At 51.5% G+C, this 19940-nt stretch overlaps 1 protein-coding gene across 8 annotated transcripts in view; it reads left to right on the top strand.

Annotated features, from left to right (window-relative positions):
* Window positions 1-2738: 2738 nt before the first annotated feature.
* Window positions 2739-19940, top strand: part of LOC105463777 (CD276 molecule) — a 30987-nt gene continuing 13785 nt past the window's right edge. The window contains exons 1-3 of one of the 8 annotated variants that reach the window (XM_071101062.1): window positions 3377-3776; window positions 9106-10608; window positions 17588-17720. In XM_071101062.1, the coding sequence (XP_070957163.1) occupies window positions 10438-10608; window positions 17588-17720 (304 nt within the window). In that variant the 5' untranslated portion in view covers window positions 3377-3776; window positions 9106-10437. Of the gene's footprint in view, window positions 2921-3111; window positions 3337-3376; window positions 3777-3882; window positions 3990-4377; window positions 14662-17587; window positions 17721-19940 lie in introns of those variants that run through there. The other 7 variants (XM_071101066.1, XM_071101068.1, XM_071101064.1 and 4 more) reach the window with 7 other exon arrangements.

Raw genomic sequence — 19940 nt, 5'->3', positions numbered from 1 at the left:
GGAACTACCAGACTGGTTTCCATAGCTCAGGGCTGCTCCTATAACACGCTTTCCCCAAAGCCTCCATCTGTTTCATTTCCATCTCATTTGCCACACTGGGTCACGTGACTGCCTCTAGCTGCAAGTGGATCGGAGAACCCATGTATTTTCAACCAGGCATAGAACTTCTTAGAACAAATGCTACACTCTGTTGGTAAGGAAGAAGAAGAGAATGAATTTTAGTGGACAACTAGCAGCCTAAGGGCAAATGAGAACACTGGAGGGCTTCACGTAGGCAAGATACATTGTGGCATTGTGGGAGGATTTGCGCTTTAGAAGGCTCTCTCTGGCAGCTATAGACTGAGGAGTCATAGTCAACAGAATCCGTTAAGAGGCAATCCAGTGAGGAGTGATGGGGGCTCAGATGAAGATGGGGTGGCAGTAGGGTATTCAGAAAAGGGATGGATTCCTAAGATATTCTGATATTGGCAGTGGGAAGGGGGAAGAAGTGGGAGGGAGGGAGGGATGAGTCCAGGTTTTGAGCATAGTCCTTCCTGTATATCTAGAAGGGGAAACCGGTTTGGGGGACAGGTGATAGTTCAATTTTGCCCATGTTCAATTTGAGGAACCTGCAGGATGGTAGGTAGATAAAAAGTAGGATAAGACTTGTCCCAATCTGGGTCTTTTGGGATTGGTTTGTGACCTCCTTGGGGAACTTGAAGCAAAACTGAAGATAGTACATTCTGAGTCATCTACTCCTGTGCTGGCCCAGGAAGCAGGTTGTGGGGAGGTGGGGGGTGGGATGGATAGAGGTGAGAGGGGTAAGGCTGTTGTCCAGAAAGAATGCATGAAGACAACCTTCCATCTTGAGTTTTTCTGGTTCTGATGGGAATCTCTGTGTAGCTGCCCCATTCCTGAGTTCCCAGGGACAATCAGACAAACATTCTCTGAACCAAGGAGGCCCCTGCATGATGGGATGGTCATTCTAGCTATCTGTGTCCAGATCCAAGTGTCTGAGTCTCAGATGAGCTGGTCCTACACACATGCTATCTGTGCCCTGCCCAAGCTGTTTCCCCTTCCTAGGGGATCAGAGCCCTCTCAATCTGCTGCTTCCAGGGATGAGAGCCAATACACCTTTCCTTCCCTCCTGACCTCTGCCCTTGAATGATTATTTTAAAATCTCCCCCCATAGACACACTATAAACTGCTCTGTGATGTTCTTTCACTGTTCACCATGGCTGAGTCATGCCAGATTATAAATCCCCTAGGACAGGTCCAGTGTCACCACTGCAGGGCACAAGGCACAGGACTGACTCTTTGTGAAGGGAAGGAAAGTAAGTTTCTCTAGATCTGTTCAACGCCACCTCCGGGGTCCTCCAGCAGGGCTCCTGGCTCCCTCAGCCCGGGCACACCTCTCCATGTGATGCTTCTTTCCTAGGTTGCTGGGTCAAGTGGAGGCTACTCATCCTGAGACCTGTAAGGCCAGACCCAGGCTGGACGAGGCTGGATAGGACCTGGCAGGGCAGCGGGGAGCAGCGTGGATTTCTCCAGAGTTCCTGGAGGTCGTCAGGGACAAGACAGCTGGGCCTCTCTGCTGCCATCCCTAGGAGCAGTCGGCAGTTACACAGACACAGCTGCTGTGTGATTCAAAAACACATACGCACGAAGACTCAAATACAGAGTTGCTTGAATGTGTTCACAAATATACACACCTGGCTGGGCGTGGTGGCTCATGCCTGTAATCCTGACACTTTGGGAGGCCAAGGTGGGCGGATCACGAGGTCAGAAGATCGAGACCATCCTGGCCAAAATGGTGAAACCCTGTCTCTGCTAAAAATACAAAAATTAGCTGGATGTGGTGGTGCGCACCTGTAATCCTAGCTACTCAGGAGGCTGAGGCAGGGGAATCGCTTGAACTCGGGAGGCGGAGGTTACAGTGAGCCGAGATGGCGCCACTGCACTCCAGAGTCAGACTCTGTCTCAAAAAAAAAAAAAAAAAAAGACAAAAAACCCCCACAAATACACACACCCATGCACCACCACCCCTACCCATATACCATATGCACACTTAAATTCAGAGGGCAAATCCTGGTTTCTTCCTTCATAGCTATGTGTCCCCAAATTACTTAATCTCTTTGTATCTTAATTTCCCTATTTCTGATCTGCAAAAAAGAGGATAATAATGGTATTCACCTCAATGAGTTGTTGTGAAGATTAAATGAGATAAAATGGTAAAGAGCTTACAACAGTGGCAACACATGCAGAGAGACACACATGTTTTCATACTCATTTCTCAAGCCCTGCCCAGTACTGCCACTGGCACTGGTGGTGAGTCTGGCAGCAGTACAAGGTTGGAGTCCCTTCATCCCTCTGAGCCTTGGTTTTCTCATCTGTGAAATGGGAATACTATCTACCCGGTGGGGCTGTCCGGAAAATTAAAGAGGCCCAGCATGGAAAGCTCCTAACCTAACTCTGGCCCACAAAAGCCTCCCTACGTTTTAGCTGTCACTGTCCCTGTGAGGAAGAACAGATCCAAGAACAGGTGCAGGGATCGGCTGCACCACGGCAAAATCTAGACAGGCCCGACCCCCATCTCCTCCTAAGCTGGAGCGGGGCCCTGTAAGGACAGAGCCCAAGGCCACTAGGTGTCAGGCCTGTTGGAGCCAAGTCCGGCCAGCAGTCTGGGGTGGGGCTGGGGGCAGGGCTCGTCGGATGGCCGTGGGTGGAAGGAAAAGAGGAAAACCAGCTCAGTGGAAATTGTCCTGCGGTTGGCTCAGGCGCCCACGACACTGTATTTATAGAGAGCTCCCTGCAGCTCTTAATTCCTCGCAGTCGAGTTAACCCTTTCTGGGCTGTGGTGCCAGCATGGTGTGGAGGAAGAACCCAGGACTGGGGTCGGACAGCAGGATTCCAGCGCTGTTCCGCCGCCAGTCGATGACCAGTCAGTCACCTGTCCCCTCTCGCAGAAAGGAAGATTCAGCTCTTGGAAGTGTGGGAACGGGGTGGGGGATGGGCAGCGCTCTGCTCCCGGAGCCGAGGGTTTTCCCCGCCAGGGTCAGGACTGGGGGCGGGGCGGGGCGGGGCGGGGCGGGGGCGGGGGCGGGGGCCAGGCAGTGTGCTCTGCCCAGCGGGCTGGCTCAGGCCTCGGTCCGCAGCAGCCGCCGCGGGGCCAATCCGGCCTCAGGGACGCACCGGAGCCGCCTTTCCGGGCCCCAGGCGGATTCTCCCGCCCGGCCCGCCCCGCCCCTCGGACTCCCCGGGCCGCCCCCGGCCCCTATTCGGGCCGGGCCTCGCTGCTGCGGCGGCGACTGAGCTAGGCTGGGCCGCGTCCCCAAGTCCCAGAGTCGGCGCGGCGCGGTGAGTGCTGGCGTGGCGCGGGCGGCGTGGGGTGGGGCGGCCTTTGTCTGCTGCGGGCCGGGCCCAGAGCCTGCGGAGGTCCGCAAGTTCCCGCGCCGGGCTGCAGAAGCTGAGCGGGGGTGCCTTCCCTCCGGGCTCCCGCTCACCTGCCCTCCCCCGGGTCCGGGCGGTCCCCCGCGCACAGGAGCCCCGGGAACCGCGGGCGCCGCTCCTGCCCTGGGCTGTGGGGCCCGCGGAGAGCTGGGGGCGCCCGGATCCTATCCCGCCCCACTTCCCTCGGCCAGAGAGGGGCCCGGGCGCCGTCGGACCTGCCGACCCCGGAAGCTGCGGACCGGGCCGGGTGGGTGAACGCGCTTTTGGAGGCCCCGGGTCTGGAGCGGGCATTGGGGCAGATCTGTCCCGTGTTGAAGCTTAACGAAGCCGCCGGCCGCGGCTCGGAGGTTAGCGGGGTCTCTCGGGTCCTGCGGAGGAAAACGCCCAGCTCCGGGAGGGGAGCGGCGGGGAGGGAGGGCGAGTGGTTAGGCGGGTCCACTCTGCGGGGCCCAGCAGGGCGAAGGTGTGGGCGACTGGTGCACGTCTACAGGCAGCCGTGGGCAGCATGAGGGGTTAGATTCCGGGAAGGACAGGTAGAGATGGCTGGCAGGGGCCACGGGGTGAGTAGGTGTTGGGGGTGGGGAGGCAACTGGGATGGGCAGTTTGGGCTTGGGAAGCCTCAGGGAGGTGGGGGGTGAGGTGGGATGGAGAGGAGATGCGGGCGACTGTGGAGGGAGGTGGGGACCCCGAGTGGGGGCACACTAGAAGGGAGGGGATTGAATCCCAGCGCCCAGGGCCCTCCCTGCGACCGTTTAGCTAGCGAATTGGCAGGTTTGGCAGCCTAAGGCAGGGGATTTATTTCTAAGCCAAACCTGCCCTAATGAGAAAAGCGTGATGAATGACTCAGATATGGGATCTATCACTGAGGGAAAACATTAAGCAAATAGTAAAGCAAAAAGGATTGTGTGTGTGTGTGTGTGTGTATGTGTATGTGTGTGGCGGGGTGGGGGGGCTGTTATTTGTCTTAATTTAGAAAAACGATTTACCTTCAAATTGGATGTGGATAATTGTAAATGAGTCTCATCTCTTCATTAAAGCCCCGGGTCCTTGTCTTATAAGCATGTCTTTAGCAGTTAGTTTCTATATTAGAAAGTAATGAAGTTGCTTTGTCTTTAAGGGAGTTCTTTATTTAGTGTGGCCTCCTCTAGTTCCCTCTGGCCTCCCAGAAGTCCCTAGGAAATCTGATGCTGTGCTGCCTTCCTTGTAGTGTGGGGGCCTGCAAATAGGTGGGACAGCTTGAGGCTGAGGGGAATTGAAGTTTAAACTTGAACTGAAAGTCTAAACTTGTCCGATGGGTTGGGCTGATCTGAGTGCAGGGCGGGGTGGAGGGCTATGGGGCTGTAGGGTATGAAGTGGCTCATTTCATGGGAGTATTTTGGGTGAGTACATTTTCCTACCCGATGGTAGGCTGGCTGAATGTCTCATGTTCACATACCTGACGGCTGGGTTGGGTGCTTTAATATTTATGCAAAGGACAGTTATAGAAGTGTGGTCCTTTCAAAGTAGTCCTCTGGGGTGTCTGTGTCCTTATTAGGTTGACTTCTGAACCTTCCTGTGGGAATTCCTCCATCCTTAAACTTTGGCCTTCCCTGAGGGAGTACATCTTCATTCCTTGGAGTAGGATTTGAGTTTGACACGGAGCCTGACAATGCTGTTTGGAGTCAGAGATGCAGTGTGATGAGAGAGCCACGAGTTGGAATTCCACAGCACCTAAAGAGACTCCTAGAAAGTGTTGTAGAACAAGTGGCTGGGTGGTACGTGGCTGCACATATGGGGTTTGGGGGTCTGTGCAGAAAAATGACCAAATCCAACCAGCCTCTGATATTATGACCACATGGGGGTTGTTAAGCTGTGGATCTGAGTCATAGGGTCAGGGAAAGAGGAAAAATGGCAAGGAGGATGATGTAAGCTTATCCTCTGAGTGGGTGTCGACTTCTCATTGTCCTTTTCCCACATCCCCAGGGCAGGAGTAGTAGGGAAGTCCACCAGCAAAAGAGGGAGGGCACACCCAGGGACTGGGGGATGGGGAGAAGGGTGAGGTCCACGTGATTTTTGAGAAATTGCCTTTGATCTTGTTGGCTCAGAATGGACCCCACACCTGGAAGGGGGCCACATGTACAGTTATGCAACCCTTGCCTGCCACCCCCAGTTTTGCCGCCCCTGCAGTGTGCCAGATAGGAGCATTGGGTTTTCAGGTTTGGGAGTGGGTAGGGTTGTGCTGGAAGCTAAATAGATATTATCTCATGTAATCCTTATAGTAATCCTATGAGGTAGGGTATCATTAACACCGTTGTACAGTTGGGGAAACTGAGGCCCAGAAAGGGCAAGTCACATGCCCAAAGACACACAGCTGGCAAATGGTGGAGCTGGGCTGTTGTCTCCTTCTAGAACTAGCTTTTTCTGCTGCTCTGGAGGTAGGCACAGGTTTTACCTCTCTTTCTGGAGCCTGGCAAGATGTGCCAAGGGTCTCCGTAGTAAGCCAGGGAAGACTCATCTGGGGAGCCAGAGAAAAGGCATGCCTGACCTGGGCGACCCAGCGACTAGTGGCCTTCACAGCATAGTCAGGGCTTTTGCTGAGAGTTCTTCTCTTCCAGAGCCCTGGCCTTCATCATGCTGGGGCTTCCAGGAGTCCCTCCTCCACCCTCCAGTTCTGACCAGGGCTTCCAGGAGTCCCTCCTCCACCCTCCAGTTCTGACCAGTGCTCCCAGCCAGCTGTATCCTTTCTTCCTTTCTTTCTCTTTGTGGTCCAGAGAATGAATGCCTGCTCCACATACCTTATGCCATTGGAAATTTGACCTTCGCTAGGCATAGGGAGCATAATCTGCAGGAAGTGGAGTGAGAAGCATTTCTTGCTGGGAGCCTTGGAGCAGGGAGAGATACTGTCTCTGGGAGGCAGGGGTCCCAGGTTACCCTAGAGGCAATACAGGCTCCTAGGAACTGGGGCTCCCTTGTGGGAGACATTGGAATGTGTCCTTGTGAGAATGCTCTGTGCTAGGGGATATGGCAGCAGAAGGGTAGGAGCCCATGGTACTTGGAGCTGTGACTAGGCATCTGCGAAGAGGAAGGGGCCGAGAACTACTAGAATGAGTCAGAGCCAGAGATGGAGTCAAGTTGTGCATTTGCTACTTTGGAGCTGGGGCAGTGGTGGGGCTGTAGGTGAAAAGTGGGGACACAGAAGGAGTAAGGTCCCAGAGACCCAGATGTGTGGCCTGACAGAGGAGGTCTTGGCCAGGGAGAGTGGGGTAGGGGCAAAGTGTTCGCTCAGTGCAGAGGCCTCATCTAGGAGACCTTGTCTCCATGCTTGCGGCAATAATAAGAGCAATAATAATAACTATTACTGCAGTTTTGTTACTGGGCACTTTCCTAAGTTCTCTCTCTCTATTGTCTTATTTTATTCTCACAGCAACCCTGTGGGGTAGGGATTGTTACCCCCATTTTAGAGATTTGGAATTGGGTCTCAAATAGGTTAAGTCATTTAAACTTGGTCATGTATTCAGCAAGGCATCAGTGTCAGGATTTAAACCCAAGGCTGCCTGCTTCTGAGCTCATGCTGTTCCCTGGGCAGGCAAGGCAGCCTGATGATTCCATTCAACAAGTGAGGAAGAGAGGAGGGTCAGCTGGCTCTTAGTCACCTCTGCTGGTGGCTGATGATTGAGTGTGGGTCCTTGGGCAGCCAGCCACCACTCTCTGGGTTCAGATTTCCATCTGTACAATGGGCCTGGAGCTAGGCACTGGACCAGGTGTACCATAAGAGGCCTTCTAGTTCTGAGGACTGGTGGAGACTGCTACACTCCCAGAGGGGTCTGGCGCTTAGATGGAGAGGGGCTGGCAGAGTTGTTCTGCTTGACTGAGCCTCTTTCAGGGTAGAAACCAAAGGAATTTGGAGGCAAGGAGGCATTTAGGCAGATCACATCTGGAGAAAATGCTCCCTTCCGTGAGTGCAGTCTGGAAAGATTTCGGGAAAGGACAGGATTTCTGGATATGTTTAGGTGGGCACCTAGCAGGACTCAGCAGATATTGAGTGAATACAGATGTATGTGCTCTGGGCCTGCTAGTGTCTGACCCAAGATCTGTCCTCTGATGTGGTCTCGTGTGCGCTCATCCCTTTCCTTCCTCTCCCTATTCCCCTTGTTGCCATCCCTTCTTTTGACTGGACCTCCTCTGGGCGCAATGTAGCTATCACTTTTTTCAGGGCTCTGTGCCTACAGTGTGTGTGTGTGTGTGTGTGTGTGTGTGTACATGTTTCCACATGCATGTATAGGTCAGTTTTGCAGCCCCTGCACATGCTTCTGGTTCCAGGGAGACCGTAGCCCTGCTTTGCTTGCCAGCCCTGATGACATACTACTGTCCTGACTCACACAGAAATCACTTGGAGAGGAAGAACTGATTCCTGCTCTTGGATGGGATCACTTGACTGGGGAGTGGTGCCCAGTGGACATCCTTGAACACAAAAAGCCCAAACTGACTCAGATTATCAGGAAAAAGGAAGGCAAACAGGGAGGCTGTTGCCAGGGAACTCTAGGGACCCTCCCATCTCTTTTCTGAGGCTGCTGCCCATTTATAGAGCACCTAGTATTAACTAAGTCAGTTTTGATAATTTTACTCATTGAGTCCTATAATCATCCTATGAGGGTAAGGTTTATAATCTGCATTTTACAGATGAGCAAAATGAGGCTCAGAGAGGATATTTTCATAAAGTTTCATTACTAGGAAGTGACAGAGTCTGGATTTGAACCTGTCTCTCCAACTCTAAAGTCATCTTCTTAAACACTAGTGCTAACTTCTTCCATGAAGCTTCTTGCAATCACACCAGCCCAACATGTGATATGGTCACAGCATGGGATGGTGGTCAGGGCCCTTTGATGGTTGATGAGATGAAGACCCAGAAAGGCAAGAGAGTTTGCCCTAGGGAGCCTGGCAAGTGAGTGATAGAGCCTGGTCTAAAGTCCAGTATATCTCTCTTGTTGCTGTTTTCCTTTTTTCTTTTGTTAATTTCCACAAGAATTTACATGTCCATAGTTAAGAACAGAGAAGTGTATCAAGTAGAAAACAGTAGCAAACTCTCACCCTTATTCCACATGTCAGAGTTGCATTCGCTCTCAGGCATCCAAATCCTTTCCCCATATACAAACGTCCATCCATCCATATATCCATCCATCTCTCTGTCTAAACACACATGCATTCATTCATTCACTCATTGAATAGTGCATTGAGAACCCATTATATGCCAAGCCGTTGCTAGAATTAAGGATGCAATAGTTAAATAAAGCAGATGTGGTTCCTTCTTAAGGAGGTTCCCGTATATCATGAAGAAAACAGACTGGGTGCAATGAGTAACAGCCTCCTTAGAGTGGCAGATCTCTTACCTGGCTTTTCTGTCAAGGTGACCCTTAGAATATGGAGGTGTTACCTTTTATCTTAGTCCATGTTTTACTGCTATAACAGAATACCACAGCCTGAGTAACACATAAAGAAAAAAAGTTTATTTGACCTGTAGTTCTGGAGACTGGGAAGTCCAAGGGCATGGTGCTAGCATCTGGTGAGGGCCTTCTTGCTGCCTTATCCTATTGTGGAAGGGTATGTGAGCGTGCAGGACAGTATGGGGGCAGCACTTATTCTTTTATCAGGAATCCACTTTTCCTGTGATAACAGCATTAATCTCTTCACTTCTTACAGGCCCCACCTCTTAATACTGTTACAGTGGCAATTAAATTTCAACATGAGTTTTAAAGGAGACATTCAAATCATAGCACCCACGTCATCTAGGAAGAAGGAACTGTGTTTGCAGCAACTCTGTGAGGTAGGAAAGGGAGTCCTATGTTGTAGAAACTGGAAGCAGCCCACTGTGCCGAGGAGCAAGTAGGAAGAGATGAGGCTGGGTAGGTGGGCAGGGCCAGGGCAGATGGGGCTCTGTAGGCTATGGAGGAGCTGAGATCTTATCACAAGGAAAGTGAACAGCCCTAGGATTAACTATTGAAGGCACTGACATAATATGACTTATGTTTTTATATTAATAGCAATTATTCTGGCTGTTGTATAGAGTATAGATTGGAGAACAGAATTGGGTGGGGGAACTAGAAAAGGTAAACAGACTGGTGAAGAGGCTTTTATAGTTATCCAGGCAAGAGATGATGGTGACTTAGAAGACCAGGAAGAGAAGCAAGGGTGGAGAGAAATGGAGATAGCGAAGATATATCAGACATATTTGAGGAGTCCTTCAGTTACAGATAATAGAAAACTAGCTCAAGCACATTTAAGAAAAAAAAAAAAAAAGACTGGTTCAGGTACCTAGGCAGTCTATGTGTGCAGCTTGCTTCAGGGCTTAAATGATGGTTTTAGGGCTCTGTATCCTTCTAGCTTCCATCTCTGCCTCTGTTCATTTGTTTGGATCAATTCTTTAGATTGTTGGTAGCAGATAGATTTATTGCTAACAGTCCCAGACCATATCCTTCTTAGCAATCTCAGCAAGAAAGAGACTTTTTTGATGGCTGCTGCAGCAAGGCTCTGGGGAAGTCTCTGACTGGGTGTGGCTTGGCTTACAGCTCATTCTCGAACTAATCACTGAGTAGGGGCAGAGCAGGGTTTCTCCAATGAGCCAGGTCTTGTAACATGCCCAGGCCCTTAGCTGGGAGGACAGCTTCACTAGTACAGCATGGACTGGGCTCCCTGCAGGAGTGTGGAGCCTTCCTACCAGAAGGGGCCAGCATAGACCAAGAGAAGGGCACTGTAGAATAAAGGACATGGAGCAAAATAACTGTTAAGACTAGCTACCAGAGACAGAGATAATCTGTTCAGCCTTGAATTTGCCTCTTTGTCAAGGAAACAAGGAGCAGAAGATGCTAAGAAGGAATTGAGGTTTAGGCCAAGTGGGGAGGTGCTCATCTGTTTTAATTGGATTTGTCTTGCCCCTGGGATTGCTTGTCCTGGTATAGGGTGAACTTGGAGATAGTATCTTTGAGAAGCTGTCAGGGATATTTCAGGCCAGTCTAGGGTAGAAGAGGGTTGGAGATGTGGGTCGCAGTATTCCACAGTTTCCTGCTGTACACAGATTCAATCCAGAGTCCTCATCTACCTCCCTCACTACCTCCCTTGCTTTCTCTCCTGAGTCTTAGCCTCTCCTGGAGTCCCATCTTCCCAGAATATGCTGTGGGCATCTCCTCTTCTGGAACCAATGAGCAAGTAAGCACTTGAAGAAGAGCCCACTAGTAGGCACTTGCATGGCTTCACTGGGGTTTTGCAAATGCACTTCTTTTCTTTTTCTTCTCCATTTTATTGGTCCCCAGCCAGAAGCAGTAAAGCTTCTCTCTTTTATTTCATTTTATTTTTTTTTTGAGACGGAGTCTCGCTCTGTCGTCCAGGCTGGAGTGCAGTGGCGCGATCTCGGCTCACTGCAACCTCCGCCTCCCGGGTTCACGCCATTCTCCTGCCTCCGCCTCCCGAATAGCTGGAACTACAGGTGCCTGCCACCACACCTGGCTAATTTTTTTGTATTTTTAGTAGAGACGAGGTTTCACCGTGTTAGCCAGGGTGGTCTCGATCTGTTGACCTCGTTATCCGCCTGTCTCGGCCTCCCAAAGTGCTGGGATTACAGGCGTGAGCCACCGCACCTGGCCGCAGTGAAGCTTCTCATGACAGCCCTGGGGATGAGATGGGTAGATGGGAGCTGGGTAGCAGCACAGGTAGGCACACTCCTCACCCCAGTGTACTGAATGGTGGGTGGACATTGATCCAGGGACAGATGATGCTGTGGGGTTTCCTATTCCTGTCCTCTCTCTGAGGACCTTGATGACACCCAAACACAAACAGAGAGAGGAGAGTAACCTTTTCAGATGATATTCATTCATTCTTTTTTTAATCCACCAACAAATTATCGAGCATTGTCTATGCACCAGGAATGGTCAAAAGAGTACTTCAAAAGATCACGACAGGGCTACACAGCATTGTAAATATAGTTAATGCTGCCGACTTACACACTTAAACCTGGATAAAATGGCCAACTTCATGTTACACATATTTTACGACAGTGAAAAAGATGTTGTGGCAGTTGGAGGAATGGACTCAGTTTAACTGGGTGAAATGGAATAGTAACAAATGAAATATCATATAAAGCTCCACCCCATTCTCAACTCCATCAGAAGAGGTTGGCAGAGGTGTGGATTAGCAGCAGTGAGTGTGAGTGACTTCTCATGGTTGGCTGCAGATTTGATAGTCTGTTATTTTGGGTTGTTTTGGTGAATAGTGTGACATGGCTGCTCAATGGTGACTTCGTCGAGGAAGATCAAATACATGCAGGGCTGTGATAAGGAAGGGGGCAGACTTGTTCTGTGTGGTCCAAGGGGTCAGATGAGGACTGTTGTGGGCTGTATTGGCAGATAAATTTGGGCTCAGTGTAAGGTAGAGCTTCTCATCGATGAACTCTGTCCAAAAGCAAGTGGATAGCCCATGGAGGCCATGGGTACCCATCACAGGGGAGGGCAAACAGATTGTGTGTATGCGGGGAGGCGGGGGGGCAGAGAAAGATGCCCTGTTCTGATACTTGACCATTAATTTCTGCAGTTTCCCCAGAATTTGTTCTCATGGCATCATCTCCTCAGTGACCCCACCTTTGGCTCTGTCACCACCATTGCATGAATGACTGCCCTGTCCCTCTGTTCTGAGCTGCAGCTGGGTGTGTCTGGGAGTCCGTAGGACATTTTGGTGTGGATGATCCATAGCTCGAGCTCAGTAGGAGCTGATCTTCCCCCTCCACATGCTTCATTTCCACGTCTCCCCATCTTGTTATGGGTGTCCATGTTTGCCCATTGCTTAAGCCTTCAGTGCCCCCTTCACACCTCCAGCCCCTCCCTCAATACAAATAGTCCCCAAGCCTGGTCACTTCTACCCTTGACATTTGTCCAAAGCTGGGCTCATGCATCACTCAGTGACTCTGATGAGATAGTCTCCTGTTTGTGTTTTGAGATACCTATTTTAGATGTGGTTTCCTTTTGTGGCTCTGAGCAGTGGCAGTGCTCATGGGGTAGGGAGAGGGGGAAGAGAAGGAGAAAGTAAGGGTGGGATGGCTCCTTAGTTAGTTCAGATGCTATAAGAAAGACTCAAAATAGCAGTGACTTATGCTAGAAGAGATGTTTATTTCTCACCCATGTGACCATATGGGTATATCCAGGGCTGATACTACAGTCCCTCAGGGTTCTTCTGCCTGCTGCTCTGCTGTCCTCAGGGTGTTGCCTTTGGCAGTACGATCCACACACACCACATCTGTGTTCCAGCCAGTGGGAAGGGGGAGGGGAAAGGGAGGGGAGGGCGTGCTTCTCTCTTTAAGGGCATGATCCAGAAGTTGTACACACCAGTGTACACATTACATGGCCACACTCAGCTGCAAGTAAGGCTGGGATCTGCAGTCGTTAGCTGAGTGGCCCTGTGCCTAACTAAAAATGCTATGGAAGACGGGGAGAGCTGGGTGTGGTGGCAGCACCTGTAGTCCCTGCTGCTTGGGAGGCTGAGGCAGGAGGATCACTTGAGCCCGGGAGTTCAAGGGTGCAGTGGGTTCTGATTGCACCACTGAACTATGATGGTACCACTCTAGCCTGGGTGACAGAGCGGGACCCTGTCTCTTAAAAATAAAAGGGAGAAAATGGGTGCAAGTGGACAACAACTAGCAATTTCTGCCACAGTCACTTTGTGCATTTTAAGTGTGAACTGCGTGGCTGTGAATTGGCTAAACCTTAAGGATATAGTCCCTGAAAGCATCAAATACTGATAAAGTTCCACCAGAATCCACAAAGCTTTTCTTTTATAGGTGGGAACACTGAGCTCAGAGAAGAGAAGTCGCCTAGTTAAGATTGCATAACAAAGTGTCAGAGCTGGGACCAGAACCCCAAACTTTGGGCTCATTTTCTAGAATTCCAAGGAGATCTGGCTGAGAGGCAGACAGGCAGTGTCAGGAGGATGGGTCTTTGGAGTTCAGGAAAGGGCTACCTTTCCCAGTGTGGCTACCTGGGGAACTGCTCATGACTTTTCAGGGATCACCTTTTGGGTTATGCCTTTGAGGTGCCTCCAAGTCACCCTGACTATATCATAAATAGTATACTATACCGAACTGCAGTGATCTACCCACGCGTCCCTCTTCCCTATTAGAATCTGCTCCTTGAGGACAGAAGCGTATCTTAGTCATCTCTGCCCCTAGTACTTCCCTACCAGGAGCTCCGTAAGTAGAGAAATGAATTACTAAAGATAAGAATGCATGTAGATTCAAGGACTCCTTCAGTTGCAGACAATAGAAACTTAGCTCAAACTGGTTTAAGGAAAAAAATGGTAGGCTCAAATATCTGGGCAGTCTAGGTCTGTAGCTTGCTTCAGGCATAGCTGGATCCAGGGACTTGTCTGACATTTTCAGAACTCTGTGTCTCTCTGACCCTTTTTGTGGGAAGTGTTGCCCAAGGAGCACCTGCGGGGACTGGGAGGAAGTCGGGGGTTAGGAGGAAGTAGAATGATGTGGGTGATTATGGTGGGGGCAAGGAGACCCTCTTGGGCATCCCCAGGCCCAGGGCATTTTGGCCCCCAGCCCAGGTGCAGTCTGGATTTGTTGTAGCTTTCTGAGGGCACATCTTGGGTCACCTCTTGGGAGCCTCCCTATGGCCCTGCTTCTGCAGGGTTGGATGCCCTTGCTGTACCTTAGGCTGAGGACAGCCTGAGCGCTCACTCCTGCTGCTCTGTGAAAGCCCAAGGTGCTCTGTGGTTTTGGTATAGAGCAGGAAGGAGGAGAAGCAGGAGTGGGTGCTGGCGGGTGACTCACGTGGAGGGGTGGCACATGCTGACTCCAGGGCAGGTCCTGGCTGGGGATGAGATTCCCCTTTGTGGAAAACATTGTTGTGGGGGTGGGGTACACAGGCAACATGAGGCCTGCGTGGCTGCACGTGGCTCTGGGTTCTGGGATGCCCAGCTCTGTGTTCCCAGGCCACTCTCCCATTATCCAGGAGCACTTCCTTTCTGAGCTCTGTCTTTGTCTCCTGTCTTCAGCTCCTTCAGGCCCAGCTGTCAGGGTAGGGGTCTCTGGGTGCCGTGGACTCCTCTGGTCTCTTTGCTTCTGGACTGTCAAACTCCTTCTCTCCAGGGCAGGTTTCCAGGATCCAGAGTCTAGGAAAGGAATGAAAGGGAGCAAGTCCCGGGCCCAGCCCTGGAAGTTCCTCATCTTCCCTCTGGAGGGAAGGGCAGCTCGGCCCTGGGAGAGCCTGGGTAGGTCTGATCAGGGGAGGTGCCCTCTGCTCCCTGCACCTGCCCAGAGTGGCAGGAATTAGCTTGATATATGAAGGAGACAGTTATATGAAGGGTCTTGAGTGCCAGGCAGAGGAATGGGGTCTGACTTCTACAGTGAATGGGGAGCCATGGGAAGTTCTTGAGAGGGGAGGGACATGGGCAGATTCCTGTCTTAGGTCCTAAGAGAAGGTACCTTAGAGAATGGGGCTGGCAGGGAAAGAGAGGAGCAAGCAGGGCCAGTGAGCAAAGATGGAAGCTTGAGAAGCAGTGTGGAGAGTGAGGGAGGTGGCCCAGGAAGAACCCACAGGCCTTGGTTCTGTCTGGGGGTAAAGAGAGGAAGGGAGACGTGGAATCTGGGCGTCCGTTCATCCTTAGCCCTGGTGCTTCCCGCAGGGGGTGGGCAGGTTGTGCAGGCAGCTGCCTGCTGGATCTTCCTGTGGGCCTCAGGGTGGCCCTTGTAGGGCAGGCAGGATGTGGTGCCTGCCAAAGGTGCTTTATGAATGGAGCCCGGGAAGACTGCTGACTCAGCAGGCGGCAAGGCTTTAAGGCCGGAAGCGTCTGGAAAGGAAGTGGCTGCTCAGGGCTTCCCCACTGTAGACAGCTGGGAGAGAAGGGGGGCTGGCCAGGATGCACATGGTTTGGCTGAGGGACTCCCTCAGCCCAGCTGCTGGGGGTGTGTGTGTGTGTAGGAGTAGAGGGTGGTGGGGGGCGGGTGTGCCTGGCTGGGACTGGAAGGATTGAGGCTGGGCGCCTGGGATGGAATTGAGGCTAGCAGCTGTTAATGAGGTTTGCTCTGCGGAAGGGTGGAAAGGTGTAGCAGAATTGGACTCTTTTCAGCTGTGCTGACTGGCAAATTATTTGACATTAACAAAGTCACTTATCTGGGCTTTAATTTTTTTTTTTTTTTTTTTTTTTTTTTTTGAGATGGAGTCTTGCTCTATTGCCTAGGCTAGAGTGCAGTGGCGCGATCTCCGCTCAGTACAACCTCTGCCTCCTGGGTTCAAGAAATTCTCCTGCCTCAGCCTCCTGAGTAGCTGGGATTATAGGCTTGCACCACCACGCCCAGCTAATTTTTGTATTTTTAGTAGACATGAGGTTTCACCATGTTGGTCAGGCTGGTCTCAAACTCCTGACCTCATGATCCGCCCACCTCAGCCTCCCAAAGTGCTGGGATTACAGGCGTGAGCCACCGCACCCGGCCATGGGCTTTGATTTTTTAAAGTCCTGCAAAAATAGGACCAAGTGGTACAGCCTATCTCCCAGGGTGTTAGGAGGACATGAAATCATTTCTATTCTGGTTGCTCAATGTTGGTTGGCATAGATGTGGCTTGATCAGGACATGGTGCGAATGTTTAGGCAGCAGCTGTCAGACTCAGGGAAGAGGTGTGTGCAGCCTGGAGGGTGGCTGGGATTGGGAGCACGGCTGGACTTAGGGATGTCCGCTCTTCCCATCCCCAGCTCAGGCCTGACCTGCAGCCACAGACCTGCCTCTTACTCAGTCCTGACTCCAGCCTTGGGGTCATCCCCAGTCCTTGCCTCTTCTACTTCTGATCTGTCTTGGTCACTCAATACAGATATATTAAGCTACCAAATGTTCTCTCTCTGCATTCCCACACTCAAACACCTAGTCGCCTCCTAAAACTCTGTCCTAGAAGCTTCTTTGCAAATACTGCTGACTTCACACAAGCTGTACTGAACCCTTCCATTTTCTCTGCCTCAGTGAATGCTCCACCCTGTCACTGAGACTTGAAACCACAGCCAACCTGACTGCTCTTTCTCTCTACCCAAGTCCTCAAATGCTGTCACTTTTACCCAGACATGCTTTCTCTCTATTGTCTGCCCCCTCATTTATTCCACCACTATCCCTTCCTACAGGAATGGCTATAATAGCCTCTTTTTTTAATTTTAATTTTTATTTTTTGAGATCGACTCTCGCTCTGTCACCCAGTCTGGAGTGCAGTGGCGCAATCTTGGCTCACTGCAACCTCTGCCTCCTGGGTTCAAGCGATTCTCCTGCCTCACCCTCCCAAGCAGCTGGGATTACAGGTGCCCACCACCATACCCAGCTAATTATTTGTATTTTTAGTAGAGATGGGGTTTCACCATGTTGTTCAGACTGGTCACAAACTCCTGACTTCAAGTGATCCGCCTGCCTCAGCCTCCCAAAGTGCTGGGATTATAGGCATTAGCCAACACACTCAGCCTGAAAGAGCCTCTTAGCTGGCCTCTCCCTTGGCCCTGATACAATCCAGTCTGTGCCCAGGAGCTAGAGTGAGTTTTAAGCATTGTTGCCTAGATTATGTGTGATTAAAACGTTCCCCAGTGATTCCCATTACTCATAGAAAAAACTAAATTCCTCACTAGTCTCTCAAAGCCCTGCTTGATCTGGCTGAAACACACCCTCCCATCAGATGGGGGTGGAGGTGCTATCAGATTAATTTTCATGAAGCTCAGCTCTGACCATGTATTTCCCTTATTCAGGAAGCTTCAGTGGCTCCCAGCTGCCTTTAGGATACAGTTCACACCTGTCAGCCCATCTCTAAGTCTGGCCCCGACAGGAGCTCCTGCTCTGCCCTACCAGCTACTGCCAAATTAATCTGCACACATCCTAGCCCCAGAGCAAGCCAACCTTGCCTTCACCTGCTGCTTTGCCTCCTCTTCCTTATATTTGGATACATCTTACCTGAAAGGGTGGATCGCAGCTGCCCCCTGCCCCATCTTCCCTGTCAGGCCTCCCCAGGGACTCCCTGCCAAGCATCTCAGCAGGGGGCCCTGTGGGGTATGGGAACGAAGACCTCCCAGTGGGCAGTTGCAGCCTTCCCCACTCTGGTCCAGGAGAGATGAGGCGAGAGACGGTCTGGGGAGAACCTTTGGAGACAAAGGCTTTGCATCCTCTTCCTCCCAGGCAGGGGCAGCCTTCCACCACGGGGAGCCCAGCTGTCAGCTGCCTCACAGCAAGATGCTGCATCGGCGGGGCAGCCCTGGCATGGGTGTGCACGTGGGTGCAGCCCTGGGAGCACTGTGGTTCTGCCTCACAGGTGAGGGTAGCAGCATGGGGATGGAGGGGAGGGACAGTGATTGTGGCAGTTGGGGAGGGGGTGCCCACGCCTGTCAGGGGTCCTGCCAAGCCAGCTCTGGCTAGCAGGGCCATACCTTACTTCCACCTGTGGGATCCAGTAGGCAACTCACTTTACTGTTCTTAGACTCCATTTCCTTGTCTGTAAAATGGGAACATGAGTGCTAAATGTGATCGTGTTGTTTCTTGAATACACTGTGTGTGCCCCCTCCCAGGACCTTTCCACTCGCTTTTTCCTCTGCCTGGAACTTTCTGCCCCTAAATGTCTGCATGACTAGATCCCATATTTTGTTGAGGTCTTTGCTCAGTCTCACCTCCTCTCAAGGCTCTCCTGGCTCCCTTGTATAAAATTGCACACTGCCGCTCCTCCCTCCCTATCCCTGGCCTCCCTGCATTATTCTGCCTAGATTTGCCCCCACCTGGTATTTTCTTGCTTCCTCCCTGTTCAAAGAGCAGGGTCCATCCCAGGGCCAGGGCGGCTGCTGCATAGTAGGTGCCCAATAACTGTGCAGAATAAACGATGTGACTCTCCCCACACAGTGCACTCAATAATAATAGCTATTTTAATAATACCCTCACCGCATTTCAAATTCTCATCAGCATCTCTGCTCTGAGACAGCTTCCTCTGTGGGGAAGACGAAGTTGAGTGTCTGGCGCCATCTTGTGGCCGTAAAGAAGTGGTGCCTGTCTCTACCCATGGCTGCTCTGATTTCTCTAGAGCAAGAAAGGGTTTTGTCTGGGTGACTTACCAGGTTTCATTCCCCCAAATGCCCCCTCCAAGGGACACTCTGGTCCGACTGACAGGGCATGAGAACTGGCCTGGGGCACCAGGGGTTTCAGCAAGAGATCCAAGGCTAGCTTAAGAACTTTAGAGATCTCAGCCGGGCGCGGTCACGCCTGTAATCCCAGCACTTTGGGAGGCGGAGGCGGGCGGATCACGAAGTCAGGAGCTCGAGACCACGGTGAAACCCCTGGCGTGGTGGCGGGTGCCTGTAGTCCCAGCTACTCAGGAGGCTGAGGCAGGAGAATGGCGTGAACCCGGGAGGCGGAGCTTGCAGTGAGCCGAGATGGCGCCACTGCACTCCAGCCTGGGCGACAGAGCGAGACTCTGTCTCAAAAAAAAAAAAAACTTTAGAGATCTCTAGGTACTGCGAAGATTATGATACTGAGTATGATCCACAATAAAAATAATAACCATAAAGTCAATGTTCTTTTTCTAAATGCAGGAAACCTTTAACGAGTGCTGTATTCAGTTGGCGTTGTTTCAAGGCTGATCTTCACACATTTTGAGTGTGCCTGTTTTGCTAGTGCTCGAAGCACACAATCTAACCATTACCCAAGAATGGTAGTGCCAGGGTGGGGGGCTCGCTTCCCCAAAAGAAAGGCTATCAGGACCCCTGCCTAACTATCCAGGGCTCTAGAAGAAGAGCTAGTATGAAGACAGAGGTGACCGGGTGGGGAGGCTGCGGGGTAACTCCACAGGATAGAGGGCAGGGATGGGATCAGGGACCCTGCCCAGGGGCTTTTTGCTGGAGGCTCTGGCTCTGGACATGACCTGGCCCTGTCTCTGGGAGTGGAGTTGACTCTGGACAGCTGGGATGCCTGTTCCAGCTTTCCTCCTCCTCCCCATCCTCCCCCTCTTCCTCTCCTTCTGCCTCCCCCTCCTCCTTCGTCCTTTTTTTTTTTTTTTTTTTTTTGAGATGGGGTCTTGCTCTGTTGCGGAGGATGGAGTGCAATAGTGGCGTGATCTCAGCTCACTGCAACCTCCATCTCCCAGGTTCAAGCAATTCTCCTGCCTCAGCCTCCCGAGTAGCTGGGATTACAGGTGCGCACTGCCACACTTGGCTAATTTTTTGTATTTTTTAGTAGAGACGGGATTTCACCATATCTGCCAGGCTGGTTGCGAACTCCTGACCTCAGGTGATCCACCTGTCTCGGCCTCCCGCGCCAGGCCTTTTCCCCTTCTAACTCGTCAGCAAGTCCTGTTGATTCTCCCTCCTAAATTAACTTTGAATCTGCCCCCCTCTCTTCCTCTCTACTGCCACCCTTTGAAGCCACACCACCCTCACCTCTTACAGGGATGGCTGAAATAGCCCCTAACTGGCCTCCCCCTTGCCCTGCCACAGTCCAGTCTTCACAGAGGAGCTAGAGTGAGTTTTAAGCATTGCTACTCAGATTATGC

The sequence above is a fragment of the Macaca nemestrina genome, chromosome 7 (assembly GCF_043159975.1).
Source record: "Macaca nemestrina isolate mMacNem1 chromosome 7, mMacNem.hap1, whole genome shotgun sequence".
Lineage (NCBI taxonomy): Eukaryota > Metazoa > Chordata > Mammalia > Primates > Cercopithecidae > Macaca > Macaca nemestrina.
The sequence above is the reverse complement of the archived record's forward strand: the minus strand, read 5'-3'. Positions and strand labels throughout refer to the sequence as shown.